This window comes from Enoplosus armatus, chromosome 16 (assembly GCF_043641665.1).
Source record: "Enoplosus armatus isolate fEnoArm2 chromosome 16, fEnoArm2.hap1, whole genome shotgun sequence".
Taxonomy (NCBI): Eukaryota; Metazoa; Chordata; class Actinopteri; order Centrarchiformes; family Enoplosidae; genus Enoplosus; species Enoplosus armatus.
The window spans coordinates 17,984,880-18,010,738 of NC_092195.1; the positions used below are offsets into that span (position 1 = coordinate 17,984,880).

The 25,859-nt window shown below is 40.8% G+C and overlaps 3 protein-coding genes across 3 annotated transcripts; 1 reads left to right on the forward strand and 2 right to left on the reverse strand.

Annotated features, from left to right (window-relative positions):
• The first annotated feature begins 1,173 nt into the window (after positions 1 to 1,173).
• On the forward strand, positions 1,174 to 5,862 carry LOC139298635 (G1/S-specific cyclin-E2-like). The gene is made up of 11 exons (XM_070921323.1): positions 1,174 to 1,187; positions 1,305 to 1,362; positions 1,475 to 1,525; positions 1,836 to 1,966; positions 2,349 to 2,484; positions 2,841 to 2,987; positions 3,183 to 3,278; positions 3,388 to 3,522; positions 3,782 to 3,893; positions 4,128 to 4,285; positions 5,012 to 5,862. The coding sequence occupies exons 1-11, from the start codon at positions 1,174 to 1,176 to the stop codon at positions 5,087 to 5,089; spliced, it is 1,116 nt and encodes a 371-aa protein (XP_070777424.1). The 3' UTR covers positions 5,090 to 5,862.
• On the reverse strand, positions 5,816 to 15,181 carry ints8 (integrator complex subunit 8). The gene is made up of 27 exons (XM_070921322.1): positions 15,043 to 15,181; positions 14,491 to 14,665; positions 13,946 to 14,086; positions 13,562 to 13,633; positions 13,291 to 13,342; positions 12,898 to 13,077; positions 12,578 to 12,685; positions 12,332 to 12,484; positions 12,033 to 12,133; positions 11,693 to 11,834; positions 11,279 to 11,349; positions 10,873 to 11,048; positions 10,587 to 10,717; positions 10,260 to 10,370; positions 9,823 to 10,027; positions 9,416 to 9,537; positions 8,314 to 8,498; positions 8,124 to 8,157; positions 7,971 to 8,030; positions 7,710 to 7,771; positions 7,507 to 7,625; positions 7,220 to 7,323; positions 6,977 to 7,027; positions 6,793 to 6,866; positions 6,638 to 6,702; positions 6,382 to 6,425; positions 5,816 to 6,013 (listed from the first exon to the last, which is right to left on the reverse strand). Exons 1-27 carry the CDS (start codon positions 15,173 to 15,175, stop codon positions 5,897 to 5,899), a joined length of 2,988 nt encoding a protein of 995 aa, XP_070777423.1. The 5' UTR covers positions 15,176 to 15,181; the 3' UTR covers positions 5,816 to 5,896.
• A 2,418-nt stretch (positions 15,182 to 17,599) lies between these two features.
• On the reverse strand, positions 17,600 to 24,974 carry LOC139298963 (probable C-mannosyltransferase DPY19L4). Its single transcript, XM_070921793.1, has 19 exons — positions 24,884 to 24,974; positions 24,531 to 24,701; positions 23,767 to 23,891; positions 23,583 to 23,673; positions 23,319 to 23,440; positions 22,573 to 22,718; positions 22,323 to 22,446; positions 22,097 to 22,231; positions 21,661 to 21,792; positions 21,206 to 21,307; positions 21,019 to 21,092; positions 20,686 to 20,844; positions 20,381 to 20,500; positions 20,132 to 20,252; positions 19,842 to 19,898; positions 19,665 to 19,747; positions 19,442 to 19,574; positions 18,964 to 19,122; positions 17,600 to 18,315 (listed from the first exon to the last, which is right to left on the reverse strand). Exons 1-19 carry the CDS (start codon positions 24,972 to 24,974, stop codon positions 18,151 to 18,153), a joined length of 2,310 nt encoding a protein of 769 aa, XP_070777894.1. The 3' UTR covers positions 17,600 to 18,150.
• Positions 24,975 to 25,859: the final 885 nt, after the last annotated feature.

Consider the following 25,859-nt stretch of genomic DNA (forward strand, 5'->3'; position numbering starts at 1 on the left):
AAGCAAGAGGAATAAATAAAACAGATTAATGGAAACACAATTACAGCTGCTCACCTGTTTGTTAAATGTTTCTTAACCTCTTTAAATCTCCGGTTAAATGGTTTAGGGTTGGGAGTATTTGTACACATGCGCAATGTGCCGCAAACGCACATTTGTTGGCGCCAGCGCCAAGTGGAAACTAGTTTAATTTGGGCTCGGAACCGAGAAGGGTAAGCTACAAACATCAGTGCTCCTGTAGCAAGTCTCTTTAGCGAAGTAGTTTTACCTTTACAGTTCCGTAAAGTAATGTGTGTGCGTGTGTGTAATCGTATGCTTTAAACTAAAGCAGCAGTTTGTTTGTTATTTTGCTGGTACGTTTGTAAACTCGGTCGTTGTAGAGCTCGATGGTTGTGTTTTAGCAAGCTAGCGTCAAAGTTAGCTAACAGTAGCCGGTGTACAAGTTGTCTGGTTGAGAGAGGATAATGTTTTAAAAACTTGTGCTTCAGGTGAGGAGGCAGAGTTTGCATCTTTCTGAGTTTAAATGAGAAAACTGACGCTTTTGAGTCCTTTTGCAGTGTGTTCACGTTTCAGTTATATAATGAATCTGAATCGTGATTAAACTAACTGGCCTTGACACGGAAATGATCAAATAAACCATAACGGATGAGTTGTTTAATAATTGATGCTCGTGTGGTCGTAGGTTAGTGTTGAATTGAAAGCATTTTATCAGTGGTACTTGGCACAAAATGTCCTCCCTGGGCCTTTGTGTTTGTTGCTGCATTAAAGGAGCAGTTGTAGCTTTTGGGGGGGTTTCACTGCTGCCTCTTTGTGCTGGTCCTGGTCGTTTTGTCTCATGCAACTGCTGAATCTTTAGACCAGAAGTATTTCTAGAGTCTCAGATTGAAGTTTTAGCTGCAGCGTTTTGTTTGGCGGGTGCTGGCTGCAGAGTGGACATTTTACGCGCTCATTATTAATGTTGGCGCGTATGATAATAGATAAATATTCCGGAAACAATGCGGGTTTATGTGTTTTTCATAACTTGGCTTTGCATGAAAGTATGTTTCGTGCAAGCCCAGACAGCTACAGCTGGTTGTTACCGTTCACTATTTCCATCTGGGGGCTAACTTCCTGGTTTTGTTGTTAACTTTGTTTCTAAATTGTTCCCTTTTTTTACAGACAGAAGAAGCCAGAACCATGAGTAGACGAAGGTAATGCCCTCTGTTGTTGCTGTATGAATTATTATTATTATTATCGTATCTTGATTGGTGTTTGGTTTATTGTCAAATCTCCAGCTCCATGTTGAGTTCAGTTTGATATCTTTGCAGTGGTCGCCTGCAGAAAAGATCTGAAAATGCTCCAGGGCAGAAATGCAAAGTAACAAACGTAAGAGTCCTAACAAACCTCTCATTTAAGAGGATACTGTAAAGCTTAGTTAGTGATTTTATATAGACAGGCATGGTCTGATATTTAATCTATAACAACTTTGTCTTTTCAGCAAAGCAACAGAAAAAAGGTTCAGCCCCTGTCAAAGCTGCAGTGTGAGAAGGTATGCCACTTTCTTTTATTTTTTTTATTGGTTTTGCACAGGCATAGCAAGTCAGTCCACGTGCACAAAACAAGGAGCAAAGAGTAGCTTCAGAAATGTCAAAACAGTCATAGAATAATATTACAAAGCCCTCCCAAAACCCCAACACGGCTTGTCACACTGACGTGTATTACCACCTCTGAGGCAAAGGGGAAAGCAAAAAAAACAAGACAACAAAACAAATGTATGTCCCAACAGAATATCCTGTCGGTGCTGTTCTGTTTGTTTATACACGCATACGTTGCATTCAATCTTCTCATTTCCATTTCAGAACCAGCTGGTACTTGAAGGTGTCGCCAAGCCTTGTATTCTCATAGAGACTCGTGACAAAGGAGTCGACTGTGATGCACTACTCACTTCAGGAGATTCCTCGGTTTGGCCGTCACCTCTGCCTCGTCTTGGGTGATTATCGTACATTATTCAGCCATGGTTTGACTCACAATAATCTCTTGGTGATATCCTCTGCCAGACCGTTTAATATACTGTACATGTTTCTCAGTATGGCTGCAAAATGTCAAACGGTTAAAAAACAAATGCCTACCACAATATCCCTGTAGCACAAGGTGACGTCATCAAATGTCACGTTTTGTCTGACCAACAGTCAAAAATTTGAATATATTCAATTTACTGTAATGTAAGAAAAACATAGAACATTTAAGCAACTGGAACAATCAAATGTTTGCCATTTTTACTTTAAAAATAACCTAATGCATTATCAAAATGGTAACGGATCGCTTTTCTTTCGATCAACTAATCGTTGCAGCTCTGTGTCTGCATGTTACAGATGGGGATCTCCTGAAGATGTGTGGGTGAAGATGGTCGGCAGAGAGCATAATTACTCACACAGCAAGAGTTTATTGCAGAAGCACCCGAAAATACAACCCAGAATGAGATCGATCCTCCTCGACTGGTTAATTGAGGTGCGTCTTCAACTGCATCTCGAATTTAGACGTATGCTCCCTAGAATATTTGTTACAGTTGAACATTCATCCTTGCTTTTAAGTTTACGATTTCTGGGTATTGTTGATTATTTTACCTTTTTTTTTTATGGTGGCAATGTTGTAAATGCATCAATAGCAATGTACAAAACTGACTACCACAACCAAATGAGTTATTTCCTGTCTGACCTATGTTCATCCATCATGTTGTAGGTATTTGGTTCAACTAAAAATATTAAAATTAATTCATGTGATAACTTAACTAAGCTAAATTTAGATCCCTCATCAAAAAAGGTTTACCAACTGTTATTTAATTTTTTTGTCATTTGTTTCACCAGGTGAGTGAGGCCTACACTCTTCACTGGCAGACGTTCTACCTGGCACAAGACTACTTTGACCGGTTCATGTTGACCCAGAACAACATTGAAAAGAACATGCTGCAGCTCATTGGGATAACCTGTCTCTTCATAGCATCAAAAATGGAGGTAAGGAACAACACGGAGGGGTCGGCTCCCATTTTCCCAAATCATCCACATTTCACATGTCGTCTTGGTTTGGTGCAAAACACCCAGCAGTCAGTTGAGAAACATTTTTATATGAAGACACAGGCACATTAGTAATGCATACTGCAGACTGCTTGGTGAAGTGCCGATTCTGAGTTATATTTTCTTTTCTCGTAGGAAGCCTGTCCTCCAAAGCTCTCTCAGATGGCCTATGTGACCGCAGGGACCTACTATGAAGAAGAGATTCTTCAAATGGAGTTAATCATTTTAAAGGTAAGGTACTATTACAAGTATGTTTATGTTTTCACTCATTCTTCATTGATAATCGATTTTTAAGAAGGCTTTACTTTTAGCATAATTCTACTTGATTCATGTTTTACAGGCATTGAGTTGGAACCTTTGTCCTGAAACAGCCGTGTCTTGGCTGAAGCTTTACTTCCAGATGGCGTCGATGAACACCAACTCTGACCTGCTGGAGCCGCAGTTTCCACAGGACGCTTACATACAAATGACACGTGTAGGTGTTTGGATGGGATTCACCTTTCTTTTTTTTTTCTTTTAATAAACATACATACTTCTCTTTCAGGGCTGTTTTTATTAGAATTAATTTTGTTGTGAGATCCTACTGCCATCAGTGGTATCCCGTCAGAGCTTTCTCCCATCTTTCTATAGACAAATGTGTCACAAAGGAACTTAAACTGAAGAAATGAATCAAGATTAAGTCTGGATAATGACTAATGCTGTTGTTTCTCTTCTGCCCTTTTTGACTTTTCCAGCTTTTAGACCTGTGTATACTCAACATCAACTGTCTGGACTTCCAGTATCGAGTGTTGGCTGCCTCAGTGCTGTCCCATTTCATTCAACAGGAAACAGTGGAAAAAGTTTCAGGTAAGATTTGGGATTATTACGTTTTATAGACATGTAGATAAATATGGAAAACATCTATTTTAATTTTGTGTGTTTTGACCCATTAATGGCACGAATGCAGCTGTAAAACCAAATAGATATAATAACATCATCATATTGGCCAAGCTGTGATCCAAAAATCATGACCTGAACCACAGTGTGACACAGCAAGGTAACCCGGTGCATGTAAACTTTATTTATTTGGTCTGTGTTCAGCTCTGTCGAAAGACACCACCGGGCTGTGTGTTAACTGGATGGCCCCCTTTGTGGAATCTGTGGGCCGGTTTGGCCGAGCGACACTGAAGGATTTCCCCAGAATAAAGACGGAAGACAGACACAACATCCAGACGCACACAGACTACATGACCATGCTGGTTAGTGTTTTCTAGGATCTTGAATTACATTCGTTTGGCTGACAAAGTGCATTCAACCTCCTTAGGAACAAGAGTTAAATGCAGCAAAGCCTCTCCGTAATGAAAAATATACAGTAGCTGTAACTGCTGCCACGGCACTCAGGACAATGGCTTTTTCTTTTTTCTTGTCTTTTTTTTGTGCACACAAATTATTAAATCAAGAGCACAGTCGTCTTTATTATTATTATTATTTTTTTCAAAGACACCTCCCAACCTTCCTACTGAAATCGATCATTAAAATAGTTTTAATGACTAATCTGTTCAGCTCTACCAGCGATTTTTTTTGATAAATGATTAATCGTTTAAATAATTTTTCAAGCAACACTGCTGTTTTTCATTTTATTTTCTTGTTTTTGACGGTTGCCTTGACCTTGGACTGGGATCCCAAACTGGAATGGATATTTTTCACTCAGCAGATTAATGAATAAAAACAATCGTTAGCTGAAACATTTGTTGTCCTGTCTCAAAATAAATTAAAAACCAGATTAGATATTCATGAGGCACTCTGGATTCATTTCCCGACTGCTGCAGTTTTACGTTTAATTTAATTTTGTAGATACACAACCCGAACACAAAGATGAAGAAAGGCTCAAGTCCAGAGAAAACCGTCATCATAACATACTAATGTTAAATATTCATTGCTCCTGTGTTGTTGTTTTCTGACTTTCAACCCGTCTTTTATTTTAGGAGAATGCCAGTCAAAAGGCGGCCAACAGCCAGTTCCTCACTCCTCCCAACAGCACAGAGAAAACCTGCACACACTGAACTCCAAGAGGACGACTCTGAAGTGAGTGTGAACACAGAGGACAGACACAGGGTTGAGGTTCCATAAAGACTGAGTCGTGTTTACTGGAGACGACTCCTAGCCAGTGGGAAAGATGCTAGTTAACAGGAATACTGCGAGTCTGGACGGGAGTTTATTTGAAATGTGTCAATGAATGCATTATCCAGAATAATGTGCCTATATTTTAAAGACTCTTAAATCTTGGCCAAAGCTTTTTGCTTGATTTTTAGCTAGTGAGTGCTTTGACTCAGAAAATAAATGTTTTTTTTAAAAAGTGTCAATGTTTGCTGTAAGTGTCATTTCTAGGAAATGATGTCCTCTTACTGAAAGTGATGTGCAATTGTTTACTTTTGTAGCATATTAAATATGTACAGTCAACTGAAAGTCTTTCAAACACTGCTTCAGGGTCAGATGAAATTAAAAGGTTTTGTCTACAGCTGCTACTTCGCCTGTCAGCTAATCTCTGAACTAAATGCAAAAGGTAACTTGGAAACGCTGACGTACAATACGAGTATGTACTTTTTCTTGAACCCTGATGAAAGCCGTGTGTCAGAAAGCGCTGGCTGAATAAAATGCGTTCTCTTTAGTTCGTGAGTGTTTCTTAGTTATCTTTACCGTGCTGTTGTAACAAAGCCACTGTTTGTAACTCAGGGCAGTGATTTAGTTTTAAGAATTCATTCCAAATGTGTACAAATGAGCAACTGTATTTATTTAGTTTACTTTCTACCACAAAATAAAATATACATTCCCACCCCCTCCCAAATGTCTGACCGTGGTTCATTTATCTCCTAGAAATACAGTTTAGCCATCGCCTGCAGGAATCTCTTCTTCCTTTTCTGTGCAGCCAGCTGCAGCACTTCCTCCGGGTTACTGGTGTTCAGCTCGGACTGTCCGATCGCTTTTATCTGTGGAAACGCAAAGAGTTAGGAAGCTGAGGCAGCATCTCTAAGCTAAGCGACTTGGAAATCTTGACGTTGAAATATAGTCATAAAACTGCTGTTGAAACAAGGTTATTAACACGCTTCTAAAACTCTTCAACCAGTTTTAAGCAGCTTAATTAATGCTTACTGGGCTACTATCGTGTCTAATGAACACTAAAACCAAATTAAAATCTTAGTTTATCAAAAGGAATGTTAAAAAGCTACTAATTCATATTAAACATGAAAGATTTGTCCTCTTTTTAAAAGTAGAACAGCTGTTTGTTTCATCTTGGTGCAAAAATAGGTTGTGAAATAAACCTGATGTTATTAACTGTGGGGTTTGACCTACTTACCGCTATTTGTCTCTTCTCAGTCTCGCCCCGTTTGTGATGAATATCTGAACACAGTCAAGGAAGAAAAAGACTACAGACATTGTAGTTAACAGTGAGTTTCTTTAAAGAGTTATGGTATAAGGTTAAAGTTAAACTATGTTCTTTATATGATGTGATTTTTGCAAAAGGAGAATTGATGGGGGGAATGATATAAGCCAGTTCTCTGAGGGTCTGTGTTTGCCGTCGTGAATCAATACAAAAATAACAGGAAGGATACGTGTGAGGAACTCCAGGATGGTGACGTCCCAGATGTAGTCGTAGAACGAGTCCATGGCATCGTGACTGTGGGGACAAGAGCAGAACATGTAGGAGACGTTCTTAAAAGTGCTGTTGATCTTTACCGTTGGGGCGTGTCGCGTCATCGCGTCATACCTGTTCTGTTCCTGAAGTGCTTTAAATGCCGTCATGTAGTCCACCTCTCGCAGAAACTGGCAGAGAACAGCAACCTAATAAGACGAGGAGACGACTTAGTTTAATGCAACAAAATCAAAGCAAGCAGGATGTGAAGCCTTGTGATTAATAAGATTTAAAAAAGGCCACTGGATTGACCTCTGACCTGTGTGTGGCAGTTCATCATTGAACAGCACTTGATCATCCTCTTCAGGACCTGCAAACAACAGTCAGTGTGTTATTAGAGGATTGATTTATTTTTATAACAGTGGACTGAAACTGCAATTCACAGAGACTGAAGTATGTTAAGTTTCTATCTTTTGTTGTTGCCCTTTTTTTTTTACATTATTGTAATTCACTCATAGAATATGTTGTATTTTGTAATTAGTGAGCGACCTGTGTGATCTACCTGGTCAGTGTAGACGTCGGGGGGAACAGCTTTGGTGAAGAAGTCGGAGCACACAGCTCCAGCCTGGAGGTAAAGGTTCAGTGCAGCAGAGTATTGATTGGTCACTAAAAACAGAGAGAGACGAACAAGAAGGCTTTAGTCAAACAGACTAAACAGCCAGATGTTTGGTGTTCAAACAACTCTACGAAATGTACTTTATTTCAGTGATTCATGCCTTCCACGTCATTCCTGATGCTGTAAACCCGACACATCTGGTTCTCCATCTAGTTACTCTGACGTTTTCTTACCGAAGTAGATGTCGGCCTGTGTGATGAGCCACGACTGGTTGTTAGGATTCAGGGTGAGAGCATAGGACACCAGCTCTTTGACCGTCACAGCCACAGCCTCCACATCTACTGCCTGTATGCTGTTCGACACACACACACGTCACATTTACAGGCTTGGCTTGAGAAATCGTAAACATTTCATTCAGAAAGAAAAGTGTTTTTACTTTGGAAGAGTAGATGGCCAGATGGTGAGGTGTTCTGCTGTCACTTCATTCACAATATCATCCTAAAGACAGAGAAAACAGTCGACTGTGAGGAGCAGTGCAGAGAACAAAGGCTACCATCGTATCACAGTATTTGTACACTTGCTGCAACAACTGTTTATTTCCCCGTTTTGCCGTTAGATAATCCTTCTACCACACAGCCTACGTGAGACTCTACAGTAGTAAATTCCAACAATCTCACAGCTCAGATTAGAGACATACCCGCACAATACTGTGGAGCCTCACAAACAGTGAGATGAGAGTCGTCAGCACCAACGGCTCCTGTGAGAAATAAGATGAAACTCGTTGAAACTTTGCATCCAATGAAACTAATATATCCACAGCGGGTTTAAGTTTGGTTTATCAGATACTTACTCTAAGTTTCTTGATGAAAGTGATGAATTTGCTCCTGAATGGATTAAACAATGAAAATACACCAGAATGAGCACCTGTGTATACTTATATACTGCACATAATCGTGTTGTAATGCTCTTTATCTGCATTATTCTAAAAACGTGAAAACACCGTAAAGTCTGAAGTGGTAGTAGGCGTGTTTGCAGCGTACCGGTGCAGGATGCCCATGGAGGACTCTCTGTGTTTAATGAGGCCCACTCTGCCGTCGTTGTTCCTCTTGTGCTGGATGGACACGCTGCAGATCTGCACCACCACATCCCACAGCTCCTTGGCTGTGCGCCGACTCTCTTTAGGACCGGGGAGCTCTTTGCATGTTGAAGCCAGGAGCTGACCGAGCTATCAGAAGGAAACAGAGGGGATGAATTCAACAAGTGGAAACCACAGCGTCCCGCGCCCAGTGGAAGAACCATCATAACCTGCAGAGCTCTGTTTTGAACTCTCATGGAGATCCCAGTGTTTCCAAAAGGTACTAAATATGTCCCACTGAATGTATAAAAAGATGCTTCAAGAACATTTGCAGGCATTAAATGGGACTTTGAGTTTGTCTCTCAATATATAGGAATCATTTGGCTTAAACCTTCAATAATTCCTTTTTTTGGCCACTTGGAGGCAGCGTAAGAAACTGTATGCACGATATTGACACGTTACCACCTTCTAAAGTCAAAACAGTTGCCTATTTACACATCAAGCACACATGAAGCAACATTACTAACCAAGTCCAATACTCACTCTCATTTAAAAAAGGGACATTTCTGGCTTTTTAGCTGCTAAATGCTCCACTAAGTTCAGTTGCTAACTGTGTCTGGTGCTGGACACATACTGTAGGTTTATCAGAGCTTTTTTGATGAGTGTGAGAGGGAACCAAAGCGGTAAAGCTGTGGGTCAGTGAGCTGAAAGAAGTGACACCGTTCACATTACACATGTTCATCAATACAGAAATATTGATTGGTGTATCTTTAAAAAGAGGTGGAACAAGCAGATACAGGTTGTCAGGCTGTGTTAGTACGGCAAATGTGCTTTTTCGGTACTGAAGCTACTTTAAGAGAAATTAAAAAGGAGAAAATTGCTCAAGATTTTAACTGTAAACAAGGACGCCTGCCTGCATGTGCAAATTCATGGTAGTTTAGACATTATGTTGGCTATTATTGCATCTGAACTTACGAGCAATTTCATAACCTAAATGTGTACGAGACAACGATAACATCCATGTAACTGCTACGAGGCAGCAATGGGCTTGAAAACAGACTTTTTACCTTGATGTACGGGTTGTTCATGACCAGAGATTGTGGCACCTGCAGAGTCAGGTAATCGTTCTCCCTCCAGTTCAACATGAAGGCGACACATTCCTCTCCTACCACCTGACGTAGCGGCAGATCTGAAGACAAAGACAAGGACATACCATAATTTAGTGCATTTGAAAAGTATGTGTTGATGCCGTTTACAGTGTTTTAAGTTGGTGAAAGCAGCTTTAAAATATCAGAAACAGCTTTTGGCTTTTGCACAGTCTACTGTACACACATTTATACAAATATTGATCTAATAAGTAATTCTTGCAGCACCAGAGTGACGGGGTTTACCACACAGCCCAACATCAATACATAACAGCTAGGTAAAGACCAGGTAATACAGGTTAAACTCCACAAAGTTTCCATCCACTCACCGTGAATCCTCATCTCCAGGTATCCTCGAACCCTGCTGACCAGGTCGGGGGGCGGTCGCTCCTTGCTGCCCTCGGACGCCATCGTCTCGTGCGCGCGGACCTCCAGCAGCAACATCTCGTTCAGCATCACCTGTCTCAGCTTCGGGGAGAACTCGGTAACAAGCTCCAGGCAGGCAGAGAAAAGCTGCCGTGCATGAGCAAAGTCCTGAGACGACAGGGAGACACGACCCAAGTACTTAACATTTCTACTTTTGACTGATTCTCAGAGCTTGGAACTGTTGAACAAGCTTATTCCACGTTTTGGATCTTATGAAATAAAGTAGTCCACAGAGCCTCGAGACTGCTCAAATATTCACAGATAATTCACTTCTTCCATTTTGATGTATAATTATGAGCCTGAAAATATCCCTAACCGAGCCCTGATCATGTACGCACACCTTTATTGATATGCAGTGGAGTCCTTTGGCCATGAGGATGTAAACCAGGTCCTTTGTCAGGTTGTCTTTAATGCCGAGGATCACGTTAATGTAGTCTGGAGGAACTTCCCACTGTACACACAGAACGCAAAGTGGTATTTTGAGGATTTCAGTAAATATATTTCATTATATCTGAAAATGCATGTTACATTTTCCACAGTAAGTTCAATTAATCAATGTGTGAATCTAAGCGAATCATGATGTTTACACTGTAAGTTACTCTTAATAGGAGTTTTACTTTAGATATCTAATATATAAACGTATAACACCAGTTTGGTGACCTCTGACCTTACTGTTGACCCTCCAGAAGGGTCGTTCGGCCATGCCGTGCAGCTCGATGAGGATCTGTCTGATCCTGCGCGGCTCCAGTGAAAGGATGAGCTGCTGCTCCAGCTGCCCGATGTTCACATTCGCTGAAGCTGTGGAGGGATGAAACCAAAGAGACTGAAACATACCACTGAGCGGTGACTTATCGCTTACTGGAGGGAGCTTTCCTGTTGATAACCAGCAGTTTGACAGACAGCTACATTGGCTGTCACTGACTAGTATGTACAAGAACATCTCGGCGCTGTACCTGGAATGTCATAGAAAGAAGGCAGAGGCTTGGCGCTGAGGTTGATGGTGGCCGATCTCTTCCTCATCTGCTCTGCCAGAACCTTCCTCTCCTCCTCCTTCAACAGCTCCATGAAGAGTTTATGAGACGACACCACGAACAGCAGAGACAGCTCCTCCAAGCTTTCACACAGAGTCCTGAGAGACAAGAATGGTCTCGTTTGAAAGATGATTTAATGATTTGGGTACGTTAACAGTTTAAAATCAGTGGCGTTTAGTGAAAAGCTCATGCAGACTGTGAAGAATATACCGCACGGTGATCTGCATTGTCTCCAGCTATAGTTCTGTTATATCTTTAGACTAAACAAATATCAAGACAACCTCCACTACATTTGTTGTATTAACCCTGACCCTCTGCTGTCACTCACTTCATGAAATTGCCCATGTTTCTTCTGGATGTCTCAGACGGTCGCTCCTTTTCCAGGGAAAGTGTGCACACCTGCAGGACAAAGACAATCAAGTCAGTCCCAGAAAATGCAACTTCCCACAAACTCCCACAAACCTCCTTCCTTAATCAGAAGGCTCTATGCTTCACTGCCAGCAGTTGGGATGAGGGATTGTGCAGCTTATTTGCATTATGTAAGTTAATGTGAGCTTTATTTTATAGTGGTGGTAGAGAATATTGACGGAAAGCTGGATGCATCAGTTAGAGTAAAACTAAATCTGAGACATCCTTTGTATGTGCCGAGGTTTGTAAATCTATCAGGATGTTCCAAACATTAATTACTCGCGCAAGAATCTCCAATGATACACACTTATTTGGGACATAAGAAGGGGAGTACCTCTAAAATGAAGTCCACCATCCTTTTACTGGGCTTGAGGAGGAGCTGCTGGAAACGCACACTGAGGACTTCTCCTTCCAAAGCATCTCGGACGGCGTTGCAAACACACAGCTTGTGGCAAACCTCATCCAGGCTGGATTCCCTGCAGCGCGTTAGGAATGGGTTGTTTGTTAGGTTATCTGCACAATAATCGACAACAATCTCAGAATGATCTATTATCACGAGTCTGTGATGTCTTGAATCTGTGAATACAATGCAAGAGGTTCCTCGTTTCAGTGCATGTCATATATCTATAGGCTATGTTTGATTTTGGATATTTTGGATTTAATCGTGGTCTCACCCTTGTTGGACTTTGTACAGAAACTCCCTGAGAACAGACCGTCTGAAGTGGTTTGGCAAACTGCGGGACATGTTGTCTTTGATGAAGGCCTCAATGACAGCCTGTCAGAGAGAAGTTCCACATAATATAAAGTACTACACATGATTTACAGTGCTGAATACCTCTTCTGGTGTCTTTCATTTACCTTCAGTTTACAGCTGGAGCCTTAAAACCTGCCACATTACTCATTATGTAGTCCCAGGTGTATTTTTACTAAATAAAATCTTTAGCTTTACTGTCACTGCAGCGTCTGCTCTGACCTGGTGGTTGTGCGCCCGGATCAGGCTGTTGATCTGATCGTAGGGTGTGGTCTGGGAGTCTGAGGGGTCACAGTCTTCAGTCAAAGCTTTGCAGGCGTTCCAGTATCCAGCCAGACGTTTCTCGTCCAGGTGAACGTGGACAGTCGAGTCCAGCTGAAAAATATAAAGAAATCACTGAGCAAACTGTTGTCAGTCCAGGACGGCATCATAACTTCATGTAAGTAGAGGCATATAAGGTAGATATACCTTCTTTAAGAGTTCCTTTGTCTGTCTGAAGTGATCCCGGGCTTTCTGATAGGTCGGCTGGTCTGTGCAGCCTTGCTGGAAGAAAATACCTCCCACATCATAATGCACCTGAAACACAAAATATAAATTAGACCAGTTTTGGGTTCAGCTCACCAAATTAAGTGTATATTCACCTCTAATTAGTTGTATTCAGATATATTATGAAACGTTCTACAGTAAAAATGTATTTGCATCATTCTGAAGAACACACTATTTGGTGTAATCTGCATTTCGAAGCCCAAAATGAATCCCAGCAAAACAACACTGAGTCGTCCACTAACCTGACAGTGCAGCTCGTCAGCACTGATGCGAAGCCCTGCAGTCGAGGACTCCGTCTCTCCGTTGGCAGCAGCATCAGCAGCCAGCAGATCCAGAGTCCTCAGGGTGTGAACGTAGAAGTCTTTCTTCAGCTGCAGAGCTCCTTCCAGGACACTGATGGAGTCGGTCGCCTGCTCTTTCAGCTGAGGGCACAAAAAGAAAGTATACTTCATTTGGACAGTGGACAAGGATAAAAGGTGATATAATAAAACGTTGTTCATGCAAACTTTACAAGATCAGAACTATCTCACGTACTCAAATGTGGATTACATGTTTATCAATATCAGCAATAGTCCAAAAAAGTATATTTGATGACAGCATTTCCACTTCAATACATCGAAAACATGTTAACCCACCACAGTAAGGATGTTTTCAGTCATCTCTTTCTCCTGCTGCACAATACTTAACCTAGGAGAGGCCACAAGAGAAGAACTCAATATCGTCTTGATGCAATTCAAACTGAGCGCTTAAAAGCTATTTGGATTTATTTTCTAAACTGTATGTGCAACTTGGCCTGGATGTTGACATTTGTAAGTTTCAGACAAGCATGTGTAAGTTTATTTGTTCTGTAAACAACTTGAGCTTGTTCCAAATCAGAAGGTGGTCACAGGAAGGAGCAGCATTTACATGTTCATCTGGTGAGGTCCCGGTTTGGTCTGTTTCTCTGGAAAGCTGCTCAGCACGATGGTTCTGATGGCCCTTTGAAGGACACAAGAAGAATTTGACATGGAGACAGTTAAAATTCTTTGTTTATGTCTGTTTAAACCGTTTCTTCCTTTCATCTACATTTATTCTTTGTGACTAATGTGAATTAAATTGCTAAAAATCAGTAAATGTTCAGATGCACTCAGTAAGTCCATTTCAAAGCTGTAGTAGTTCACTCTGAGATGGGACAGTAAATAAACAATTTGAAGTGCAGACCACAGTGGATTTGCGAGGCTCTCTCACTACTCCAGCTGGTGCGTCTGACCTCAGAGAGTTTTGTGTGTGTTCCTGGTGGACCTCACTCACCAGCGGTTGTATATGACGACAGCCATGGCCGTAGTGGGAGGCAGAGTGGACAGGTCAAGGTCCACATGTTTCACCCCTGGTGGCACTTTGCTCACACACAGGAGCTCGTTCAGTAACATGTTTAATACTGGAATGGTCAAGCTGGCAGGGAAGAAGGATAAATCATTACATGATGCAATGATCTGATCCTGAGACATGCTGAGACATTTTCAACGTTGCATTGCTTCATAATTCTGTCTTTCTATTAATGTGATTAGACAGACCCTTCTGAAATGTTGGAATATTACATCTACATAATCTAAATATTCAAAATAACAGAAAGCTGCGGTGAAAACCTGCATCCTCAAATTTCACACAATAACTAAGGTGAAGGATTGTGTCGTCTACAATATGACAACTTCCTGCAACCCTGAAATCCTTTCATACTCTCTGATTTGACTAAACTGCAAGGTGGACACGCTTAAAAACACATTAAGGTTACATAGGCCTCCTCCGCATTGTAGTTTAAAAGTTAGTTTAAAAGAGGCTTTCACACACACACTTACCCTTTCTCCAGAACATCCAGATCCCACTTCATGTGCGCAGCTACTTTCAGTGCCAGCAGCTTCAGGGTGCGGTTCCTGCGGTTGTCTGCTGGAGGCTGCACTTGATTCTGCTCGTTCACTGAGGGCTTGGACGCCTGCTCCAGGAACTGGATGATCAGCTGCACTGATGTTGGGTCTGTGGAAACACACATTATTAAAAAGCGAACAGTGGATTCATTTGGAGGGACCCACTCAAAACACTGACTGAAGAAATACATCCAACGTTGAACACAATTAGGCTGTTCCATTCAATAAATCTATTATATGCCAAAAATTTATTTTGCAATTAAGAGTTTTACTTTTTTACTCATTTTTACTTTTCATTAACTTGCCTCATTAGCATCCCTCTTCAGGAGATAAAGTATTACATTTCAGAGAGTGATAGCTCTGTGATTCTGACAAAAAAGGCACCAAAACCTCATCATACCATTTTGATTTTGATTGAGAGACCACTACAAATCTACCACAAGGCATTGTCTAATAAGCGTTTGTCATAAGTTACGCTGAGCTGACCTGGGTTTGACTTCTGCAGGTGTGACTCCAGCAGGCTGCCGTCCAGGAGGAACTCAAACCAGGAAGTCTGAGGGGGCGTGCTGGGCCGACTGCTGGTCACAGCGGCTACCCGGTCCGCTGCCTCCGCACTCATCCTCCCCTGGTGAACAGGGAAATGTGTTGTATCTTTTAAAGCCATCACAGTGCCAGTAGGACATATAATAATATACTTGTACTTTACTTGAGTGTTTCCCTTTTATGCTTCTTTACACTTCCACTCCACTACATTTCAGAGGGAAATATTGTACTTTTTACTCCACTACATTTATTTGACAACTCTAGTTCCTGACTGTATAATACCCAGCTGTATATAAAGTAGTTAAAAGTAGCTCCACCTTTGCCAGCTGCAATGTTAAACTGATGTTTACACATGATGTATAACTATTTATAAGCCACTAATATAACATAAATTATTCTGAAATGGGCCATTCTGTATAATGAGTATTTTTACTTTTGGTACTTTAAGTACATTTTGATGTTGATACTTCTGTACTTTTACTTAAGAAACATTTTGAATGCAGTATCTTTACACTGTGGTATTGCTACTTTTACTTAAGTAGAATATCTGAGTACTTCTTCCACCACTGGTAACAAAATCATTTTTGTTGCTCACATTTCCTTATTGAAAACACACGATTCAGTTCAGTACATATATTGATTATCTTCCTTTCACGCTGTCATAAAGTGGTAACAGAAGCACATTAAGTATACAACCTCCCACGTACATCTACGCTATGTTACCTAGCTAGGTAGCTAGTTACTTATGTTAGTGATCGTGAAAGCCGCTAGTTAGCTATTAATCAATGAGTTTATTTTCTGCCGTGGCCAGGGGATGTTTAATCTTATTTACATGTAGTACCGACTGGGCGGAGTTTTCAGTTTATCAGTGAGAAGAGCGGGAATATGGCTGAACCAAGATGCCTCGGGGCTGCCAGTGTATGAAATCAAGCGCACCCCTTCCACCCATTCTCTGTTGTGTGTATGTGTAGCCAGCGTTGTTTTGAGCTAATATTCTAGCTAACTGGCTAAACTCTTCCGCCTGGCCCGGACACAGAGGGACGGATAATCTTACCTTAACAGGCCAAAATGAACAAGTAGAAGATATATGAGCTACATATACACAAAAATGTCAAAATTAAGTGGTGGGACAGCTACACGGACTGTTTGATTCTCACATAATTCATTCTGCGCTTCGCCATCTATCCACCGTACTTCCGGTTCCGCTTCGTCGCCAGGGAGACACATAGTGCGCCATATTTGCGCATATTTATACTCCGTGCGTGGATTTAATTTCAGAAAAAAACAGTTGTTAAATATTTGTCATGACTCTCGTGTTGCCTTTCTTTCTTCTTTAAAGCAACAGAAATTAATTTGTTTAATTAAAAACAAACTCACTGCAACAACATATTTTGTTGAGGTTTGCAAGACTCAATCATGTATGAAATAATTAATAAAATACTACCAAATAGGACCTTTTTGCATAATGAGTACTTCTACTTTTGATACTTTACTAGTAAAGTGGACATTTAATTAAATGTGATTGAATGCTAGCAATGACAACTTGCACTCTTTATACATAACTCTTTTCTATTTACTTTTTTTATTTTCTAAAACTGTCTTGAAAGTGTGTCTCTTACTGTGTCAGTGTCTGCACTATGTTTTTATGTTGCACCAGAGAGAATGCAAACAAGACTTTTTGTTATGCTGGACTGGCGTAATGACAGTGAATGAATTGCTTTTTTAATTTAAAGCAGAAATGGGAAAGATTAAGGCCCTGCACACCCACACAGGTGTTCTCACTTAGACTTACTAGACCTCTGCTCAAACCAATGTTGGGTGGAGCTGGCAGGAATTACATGATACCTATAATAATGATAAAGGTGTGTTATTCCCACAGTCCGGAGAATAATCTAGTCAGCCAAAATAATAAAAAAAAACATCTTTGTATGAATGAACAGGGCCTTTAAATTTAAAATGGGAAAGGACACATTTTAAATGACAGTTGATCTTTGTAATGGAAAAGGGAAACAAAAAATGAACTCTAATATATAGAGCTGTCCTTTTGTTTCCCTCATTCCCTCTCAGTTGCATTTGTCCTTTTCAATTCATCTCATCACACTGCATGGTCTGTAAAAGATGTGGAGGTACGGAAAATTAAAAATTTACCTAATGATGCAGTAATGAGAAGTCTGGGATCACCAAAGCGATTACAATTCATCCTGAGGGGGGCATGATTGTGTGCAAAATTTCATGGAAGTCCATCCAATAGTTGACATGACATTTCACTCTAAACCAAAAACGTTAACCTCATGGCGGCACTAGAGGAAAAGTCAGGGGATCACCAAAGTCATTGTGCTTCATCCTCTGGGAAGCATACATGTCTGTACAAAAGTTTTTACCTATCCTTCAAGTAGATGTTAAGATACTTCACAGAGTAAGTGAAAGCTGTCCTGCAGGTGGTGCTACAGTAAAAGTCAGGGGCTCACCAAAATCATTACAATTAAACCTCTGGGCACCATTGATAGCTGTACTAACTTTAATGGCAATCCATCCAAAAGTTGTTGAGACCAACCAACAGACAGACCGACCGACACTGCCATCTCTAGAGCCATGATGCTAGACACGGCTAAAAATATTACCACTATTTGTTGTCTCAAAATAATGAGCATAAAAAAAATCTGTAAAAAGTCAACACACAGATATCACATATTGACCTCTCCCGTCATTAAAAGCATCACAGTAACAGTAACGCATGGCTTATAAAACTACAGTACAGTGATTAATATGGCATATTTCAACTTCAACAGAGTCCTTTTATGTTGATTTTAATCAAACAATGTGTGGGTCAACATTACTGCAACGTGCTCAGTTGATCCCAGTTGGTTTGATTTTGCAGCTTCACCATCTACACCAGGATGTGTAACAGTGATTAGACATTTCTCTGAGCACACACACACACTGCAAAAAACACATTGCAGTCCTCTTGTGACATTGAGGATATGATGTGAAACACTGATGAAGGGCAGAGCCAGGCTCAGTAAAGTCTCAGCAGGGAGGCAGAAGCTGCTGTCAGTACTGGAAGGAGATGACAGAGTTCACTTTGTAGATGTGGTACGAGCGGTTCCAGAAAACGCGAGTGAAGTAGTTTGTGTATGGCGAGTAGTTCATCTTTATCTCTTGGCAGAATCTTCCGTGCTTGGAGAAAGAGTAAATCTCTCCTTTGTCATAAACAACCTGAATGGGACAAGATGATGTAATTAATGAGAATAACAATTATTTAACACTTTCTGTGTTGTCATAACTAATACTTTCCAAGAGTCAAGGCCTCTTTAAAGAGAGCACTCTCAGAATCACATTGATACAAGATTGATACCCCTCTCATGTCTGTATAGTAAATATGAAGCAACAGCCAATAGCCAGTTAGCTTAGCTTAGCTTAGCACAAAGACCGGAAACAGGGGGAAACAGCTAGCCTGGCTCTATCCAAGACTCCAGAAGTCGCTGCTTCCGTTCAAGAAAATGCCGTTTATTGGACAGAGCCAGGCTAAGCTAACTGGCTTCCAGTGCTAGCTTCATATTTACTGTACAGCCATCAGAGTGGAATCAATCCTCTCATCCAACTATAATTTCCCAAAAAGTCAAACTATTCCTTTAAATCATGTCTGTCTATCCGATATCTACCTACATATATGCAAACTCTGTATGTTAGTTGTACAGTGCAAACACCAAGCTATTAATTTCAGTGTATGTTAATGAACAAGATCACCAGAAAATACTCTGATAATGATGATAATGGCAACAACATGCACATTTTAAAACACACAACACGAGACATACAAATGGGAATCTGCAGCTTGTGATAAAAGCTTGTGTCTAAACTCACATGTCCATTGGCGATGTCGAGCAGGTCTTTGATCCTACAGCCTTTGTTAAGACTTAACTCGTTACAAATTGACTCCTCGATGATCACATAGTTTGTCTTTTGAGAAGTCAGAATCTTATAAATGTCCTCTGCAGATCTCATTGCATACACCTGGTAAGTCTACAAGGAGAAGAAAGAAAAAGGAAATAATTAGAAAAAACTCTGATAAGGAAAATCTAAATCAGTTGGACCACAGCTAAAATATATATATTTTGTCTTTTTCTTATGTTTTTGGAGAATTTTATGCCTGTATTAGAGAATGGGCAGCATAGATATGACAGGAAATAAGGTGAGAGAGATGGAGAACATTTGAAGGACATTTAATCTGGACTATCTAGCTTTGTTTAAAACTGACTGTCCTTCTCAGGTTTTCCCATTATTTTCCTGGTACAGTGTGTCCTCTTTTTTCCCTTTGGAATGAATATTTCATCTGACTCACGTCTTCAGTCCTCCTCAGCAGGTTGACGTCTGAGTAAAGCGGTAAACTGGTCACAGCTGAACCTGAACACAACTTCACTGTTCCTAACAGCTGGGGGCTGCCTGCAAAGACAGCTGCCACCGGAGCCTGTGACCTGGAAGACAAGAAGAAGACGACGACGTTAGATGCCACAGTAAAGACTTTATCGACGTCTTTGAACATACAGAAAGATCTCATGACCCACCTGATCCAGCTGATCAGCTCTACTGTATCTGGGTCGTAGAACTCCTGCAGATCTGACAACTCAGCTAAGACACGAGGGCAATACTGCAAGACAGAAGTGATCAGTGTAGGAAGCTATTATGTGCTTTTAAATGTCTGACATAAAGAGCTTCAAAAGATTAAGAGCTGAAAATCTCACCTCTCTCCACAAACTGAAACCAATGATGGTGGGAACCGCTGTGCTCAGGATCAGAGACTGGAGAGTAAAACGAAAAACAATTAACAGTTTAAGCAAGAACCTGGATGGTTCAGCAAGTGATGGGGATCAGATTCTTCTACTGTATGTTATAATAATAATAATACATAACATTATTATTATTAACGGAACAAAATGTCGATAGTTTTATTGTCATGTGCAAGTCGTGCACCTTTTTATAGCTGACAGAGCACAATGTTGGCTGTTAAAAGGGGATATCAGAGGCCACTCACCAGCACTACAGGGTGGATGGACTTCAGTTTGAGCCACTTAAACACAGTCATCCAGAGGTCTGGAGAACACACACCGAACGCTGTAAACATGCAGACGTACGGGGTCCATAAATATTTCATCCTGCATGAAAAAAAGAACACAGTCAATGTCTAGTTGTGCTTATAACCGAAGAGGAGTTAACACTTTAATAACAATGCTTCATTTACAATAGAAACATGTTAGAAATGAAAACAGACTGATGAACGTACCCATCAAACAGCAGAGCCAGGCCTCCGAAAAGCAACGTGTGAAAAACATGATAGATGACCTCTGGCTGCTCTCCTATTCGTCCATCTTCAAGTCTGAGGTTGGTTTTCATTGGTTGACCACTGTATAAAAAGTTAAAATGCTTTCAGCGTCAGGACATTGAGCCTACAGCCAAAAGTGGAACCTTATAAACGTTTACTAGAGTCTCAAACAGAAACACTTCACTTCACAACAGCAGAACTTCAAACTGTAGCTGGGAAACATCAGAGAGTAGTGTCATGCATTGTGTGCGGCAGAAGTCTCCAACCTAAGTCTTCTGTATATGGTCTGCAGGGTGGCCAGCAGGCAGACAGCGAGCACCAGGAAGTAGAAGGGAAGGACTGAGGCCTGCGTCAGTCGTAGAAACAAGTCCTGACCGGGTGTCTGGAAACTCTCTTGGCACAGGAGGAAGTTGGTGATGAAGTCACTAACATAGAAGGTGAGAAAACATTGTCATTAGATTAAATGAGATCATACAGAAAATAGCATACCAACTCATATGGATACTATTCAAAACCACAAACACACAATTCCATGAATTTAAACCAATGTCCGGCCTGCAATGTAACAGCAAACTTTTAATGCAATAGCTATAACTCACGTTGTTGTGTTGAGCCCAAATTTTACTTCAAGGAATTTCAATATGAAGTCACTGTCACTTACAGGTATAAGTTTCTGTAAATGAAAAACAGAGATGATTAATCAACAACTTAATAACCACAAATGAATGTTCTTTGCCAACACGATGGATCAATGGAGACAGCAAACCCATGTTCTTGTGGTTTTACCTTGACCAAATAACTGAAGGTGATCCCTGTGGTAAAGACTAGGTGGAAATGTAGGAAGAGCTTCATTACTCTGGCCACGAGGGGTCCCATCTTCATCTTTTGCTGCAATAGAAATCCAGAAAACAGCATTGAGATGGGGTCACTCTGCATTCAAACCCTGTTCAATTGAAGGTTATCAATTAATGATAATGATGAAATACAGAAAAAATAGAAAAATCCTCACATTTGAAAGGGTGCAACCAGGAAATGTTTCATTTTTCTACATGATAAATTAGTTAAATTATTATTTTTCAGTAATCAAAAGTCACTGATTGATCAAATAATCAGTGAAACAATAATTCAATTAACCATGTCAGCACTAAAGCTCACCCATCTGGGATTCGATGCAAGTTAAAACAAATGCCTGGAATATGTAATTTCACTGAGCTCTGGTGTGACGGAGCAGCTAACTCTACCTGGAAGTACCTCGCGAGCACTGAGCCAATCAGGAGGCTGAGCAGAGGCGAGCTGAGCAGGGTCGGGTTCTGAAACTGGAACAAGTAGGCCAGGAACAAGGAGCTGAGGTACACTTTGTGAATGTCAGCCATCTTAACACCCCAGAGAGAAGAAGGGAGAAAGATTAGATTTTATGAACACAATCAAAAGCTCGAGCAAGAAAATGTGCTCAGTTCGCAAAACTTGTGACTCTTAACTACATCAAGCCCAAAACAGAGAGCAGCATTTCCAGCAAACCAAAAACTACAACAGCTGATTTCATTCATTACTTCAGTGGTCAAAGAAATAGCTCAACATTTTGGGAAATAGACGAGAATCAATCAATCTTAAAAAGACATTTAGTGGTTAAACTGTTCCAAAAGACTGTATTCATTTATTATGCCGGGACTGTGTTACCTTACGTGGTGGCACCAGGTCAAAAGAGTCAAGCAAGAAAAGACAGAGGCCCTGGATGAAGAGCACATAGTGGCTGTGTTCCCAGACCAGGAGGAAGGTGAAGGTGGTGGCACTCATGGTAAGATAGCAAAACATCTAGAGAGAAATACAGTTTATCAGTGAAAATGCAGCGTTCCACCTAACCTGGGTAGAGGATTGTTATATTATGGTTTCATGAGAGGCTCACCTCAGTGGCAGAGCTGATGTTATTACTCAGGAATCCAGTCAAAGCTGCAACCTGGCAAGAGAAGTAAGGGAGAGCCCAGTTGTCCCGCAGAGGAATAGCATGGTCCACTTTGGTTGTATCTGGTCTGAGGAAGAAATGACCCACAGTGGTGAAGTTCACAAGAGCTTTGATAGGAGGAAGAAACATGATGAGGCATAGAGAGAAACCTCACATTAAAGCATGAGGAACAAGGTGGCAGAATTCTTCTCACCTGTTGATCACATACCAGGCCACGGCCAGCATGCCAGCCACCCAGGTGCCGCTCATCACCCAGCTGCACACAAACAGGGCAGTGACGTAGATCGCCTGGAGGCCGAAAACGGCTCCAACATAGAAGTAAATTGGCTCCACAAAATCCTAAAAGGTACAGACGGAAACATCAGGCTTTTATCACAGGTGAGGCCAAAATTACATGAGCAAAACCATCAGAAACTTTTGAGTTTTGTGAGATTTAGTAAAATGATGCTACTTCTTGTGCTATGCAGCTCCATTTATGTTGTCACTGAGGAGACTGAAAAGAAATTATACAAACCAGCGAGGCACTTAGGACGCATTTCACATGCTAAATTACTGCATCAATAGTTTTATCCATCTTGATGCTGACAAGATACATATGCAAACTTAAATCGCAGTGCCTCGTCATTGAGTACAAACCAACGCAAACCAGCTTCAACTCAACTGGTCTCAACTAATTACATTTCATTGTTTTGCAATGCATCAAATCCTTCCCTTCTGGAGGAGGCTGCCAGGCGCAAGACACAAATTATGTTACTATTCTCAATCTGTTTCCCACTGTTTGATTGCTTTAAGGCAGGGCATTGTAATGGTTTATTAATTTGCTCTTTGTAAAAGGCACATACGCCCTCTATCACATAGTACCACCTGATAAAAATGTGACAAACATGTATTGTAGCATCGTCAAACAGCAAAAAAAAAAAAAAAAAGAAGAAACCTCACCTGGCTGCCTGTGACTCTGTATATGAAGCTTGTGATGAGCTCTGGATACAGAGACAAACGTTCCACTACGTTGATGGTCTGACCAGAAACAGTCCTGTTATCTAGGGTCAGCTCATAAAACCCTGGAAAACACAAACCACATAAGAACAGAAGAGTTGGGACATTTGTAGCCCTTTAATTCAAGTTGGTGGCTGTTTTGGTGTTGTATTAAATTAGATATTTAAAATGTCTTTCTTTAAGGAGAAGCAGAAAGGATGCATATACCTCTTTCAAAGGATGGTGCCGTCAGCATGTGCTTGTAGTAGTAATAATACAGCCCGCTGCCTCCTTGGAAGGTGATTTCACGCTCTAGCTCCTGAGACACAGACAAAGTGAATTTTAGAATTGATATGATATGGCAATGAAGTGGAAACGTAATGGGTGCAGACTCATGACAACAGTCACCCACCTGTCTAGTGGAAAACCAGAACTTCCTGTCATGATATGTAGACAGATACACTGCATAAAGCATGCCACAGGCAACTGCGGCCAGACATCCAAAAAACACCCTCACCAGGCGCTGCAAAAAAACAGCTGAGGAGCAGAAACAGTGAATAATAGTGAATATCACATCTCACAGCAATACTTAGTTACAATAAGTGTGTTAGACACATTTTAACTGTATTTAAAAAAGGAAAAATCCACACTCAGATAGGTTTAAAATCACAGTGCTGGACTCTACAGATAAATAGGACACCACAATAAACAAAGGACCTTCTTCTGATGTTGCTATATAAGCATCCCAAATTGTCCCAAAGTCTCACACGAGTTAGCCGAGTTAGCAGATACATTTCCAGTTATTTCACAAATCATTTGGGTGAAATAAGTAATTTCTTTTTCGCCTTAATTTATACACCATAATCGTGTATTATGACTAACAATATGGGGAAAAAAACGAATATGTTCATCCATCAGAACGTCCCTACTGCGACCTGCATGTTTGTATTGAACTCAGGATACAGAAACATGGTTTTACAGGATGACTACAAATATTTTTCTACACAAGAAGCGTGACATAAAGTCAGATCTGTTATCCATAGTTATAGTTTAAGTACATGGTCATTTTGATTCAATGGTTTACTGCATAGCCCTTCAAAACATAAATACAATATATAGAGATAATTAATAAAGATGACATTGAGCAGTGCTGAAAGTACAGCGACATAAACTTACATGCAGAAGAGCTCTTGGATCTTTCGACAGATGTTTCGGGTCTGTTTGATTCTTCCAGTTTGTGTTCCCCATCCTCTTCTTTAACTTCACCCTCATCTTTCTGCTGCTTGTCCTCTGCCCCACCAGTGGACTCACTCCCTTCATCTTCTGTGTTCACCGGCCTGTTAACATCTGGCCAGGTGTTACAACGGACGGACAGACAGACAGAGAGACAGACAGACAGAGGTTTAACAACTTCAATGCTTTGTGTCAAACGAAGTGTTTCCCTGGAAAAGTTAACAGAAGTTAACGAATGTTTTTGCACAGGAAGCTAACTGGTGTTGTTAGCAAACTGCTAAGTTAGCTAAACTTACATGTATTGTGCAAATCAGGCTCCTTTTGGCGCTCATCCTCTTCATTATCGCCCTCCAAAGTCTCTGTTTTGCGACATCTTAACTCGGTCATGACGAGAGCAAATTAATCCGAGAGGAGCTGCCTGATGTGTGGCGACAGCAGCATGCTAGCTAACAACCAGTTAGCTAATCCAAGAGCCCTTAAATCAACACTTCTCTTTGCGGTGAAAAAGGCAGGTGACAGGTCGAGCTACGAGCTTCCCTTTTAAGAATCGGCTTTTCTTGCGCGGAGTTGCAGAGCAGCGGCTGCAGTTTCAGTGTTTATGATGATGACTGTGTGGAGGACCGACTTTATCACTACAGCTGGGCGGTGACAGGGTCATGGCGGAAGTTGCGGATGGCCAGAGAAAGCAGCGAAGAAGAGTGAGGACCAAACTTCACTGCGAATTCATGTAATTTAAGAAAACTAAAAACCTGTCAAACTTTCACTTCCATCTTGAGTATTATGCAGGTATAATATCAGTGTTTGTGTTAATTTCGACGGTATTATTTTCTCGCTTTATCTTATCCTGCTCACGCCTTTAATTGTTTTGGAAATATGTTTTATTGTGCAAACAAGGGTTTATTAGTCGACAGTTTTTAAAGTTAATTGTTCAAGTTATTTAGGAAAAATGCTCGAACATTTTCTGGAGTGTGAGGATTTGCGACCTTTATCATTTTAGATAATTCAGAGCTGAAACAACTATAATCAAAGAAAATTTTAAATTAAGAACAAAACAAGCAATTTAAGTCACCTTGTGACTAATTATAAATTTAACATCTTTGGATTTGGGGAAAACAAGCAATTTGAAGACATCACCAAACTGACCCCCGGGATGTTGTTTGGGCCATTTTTCTGGATTTTGTTCTATAAAATATATAAAACCCTGTTTGTGATGTTGGGTAGCATAGCACACAGATAAATTAGAATTGTGGGTGTGTGTCAAGTAAACTGAAA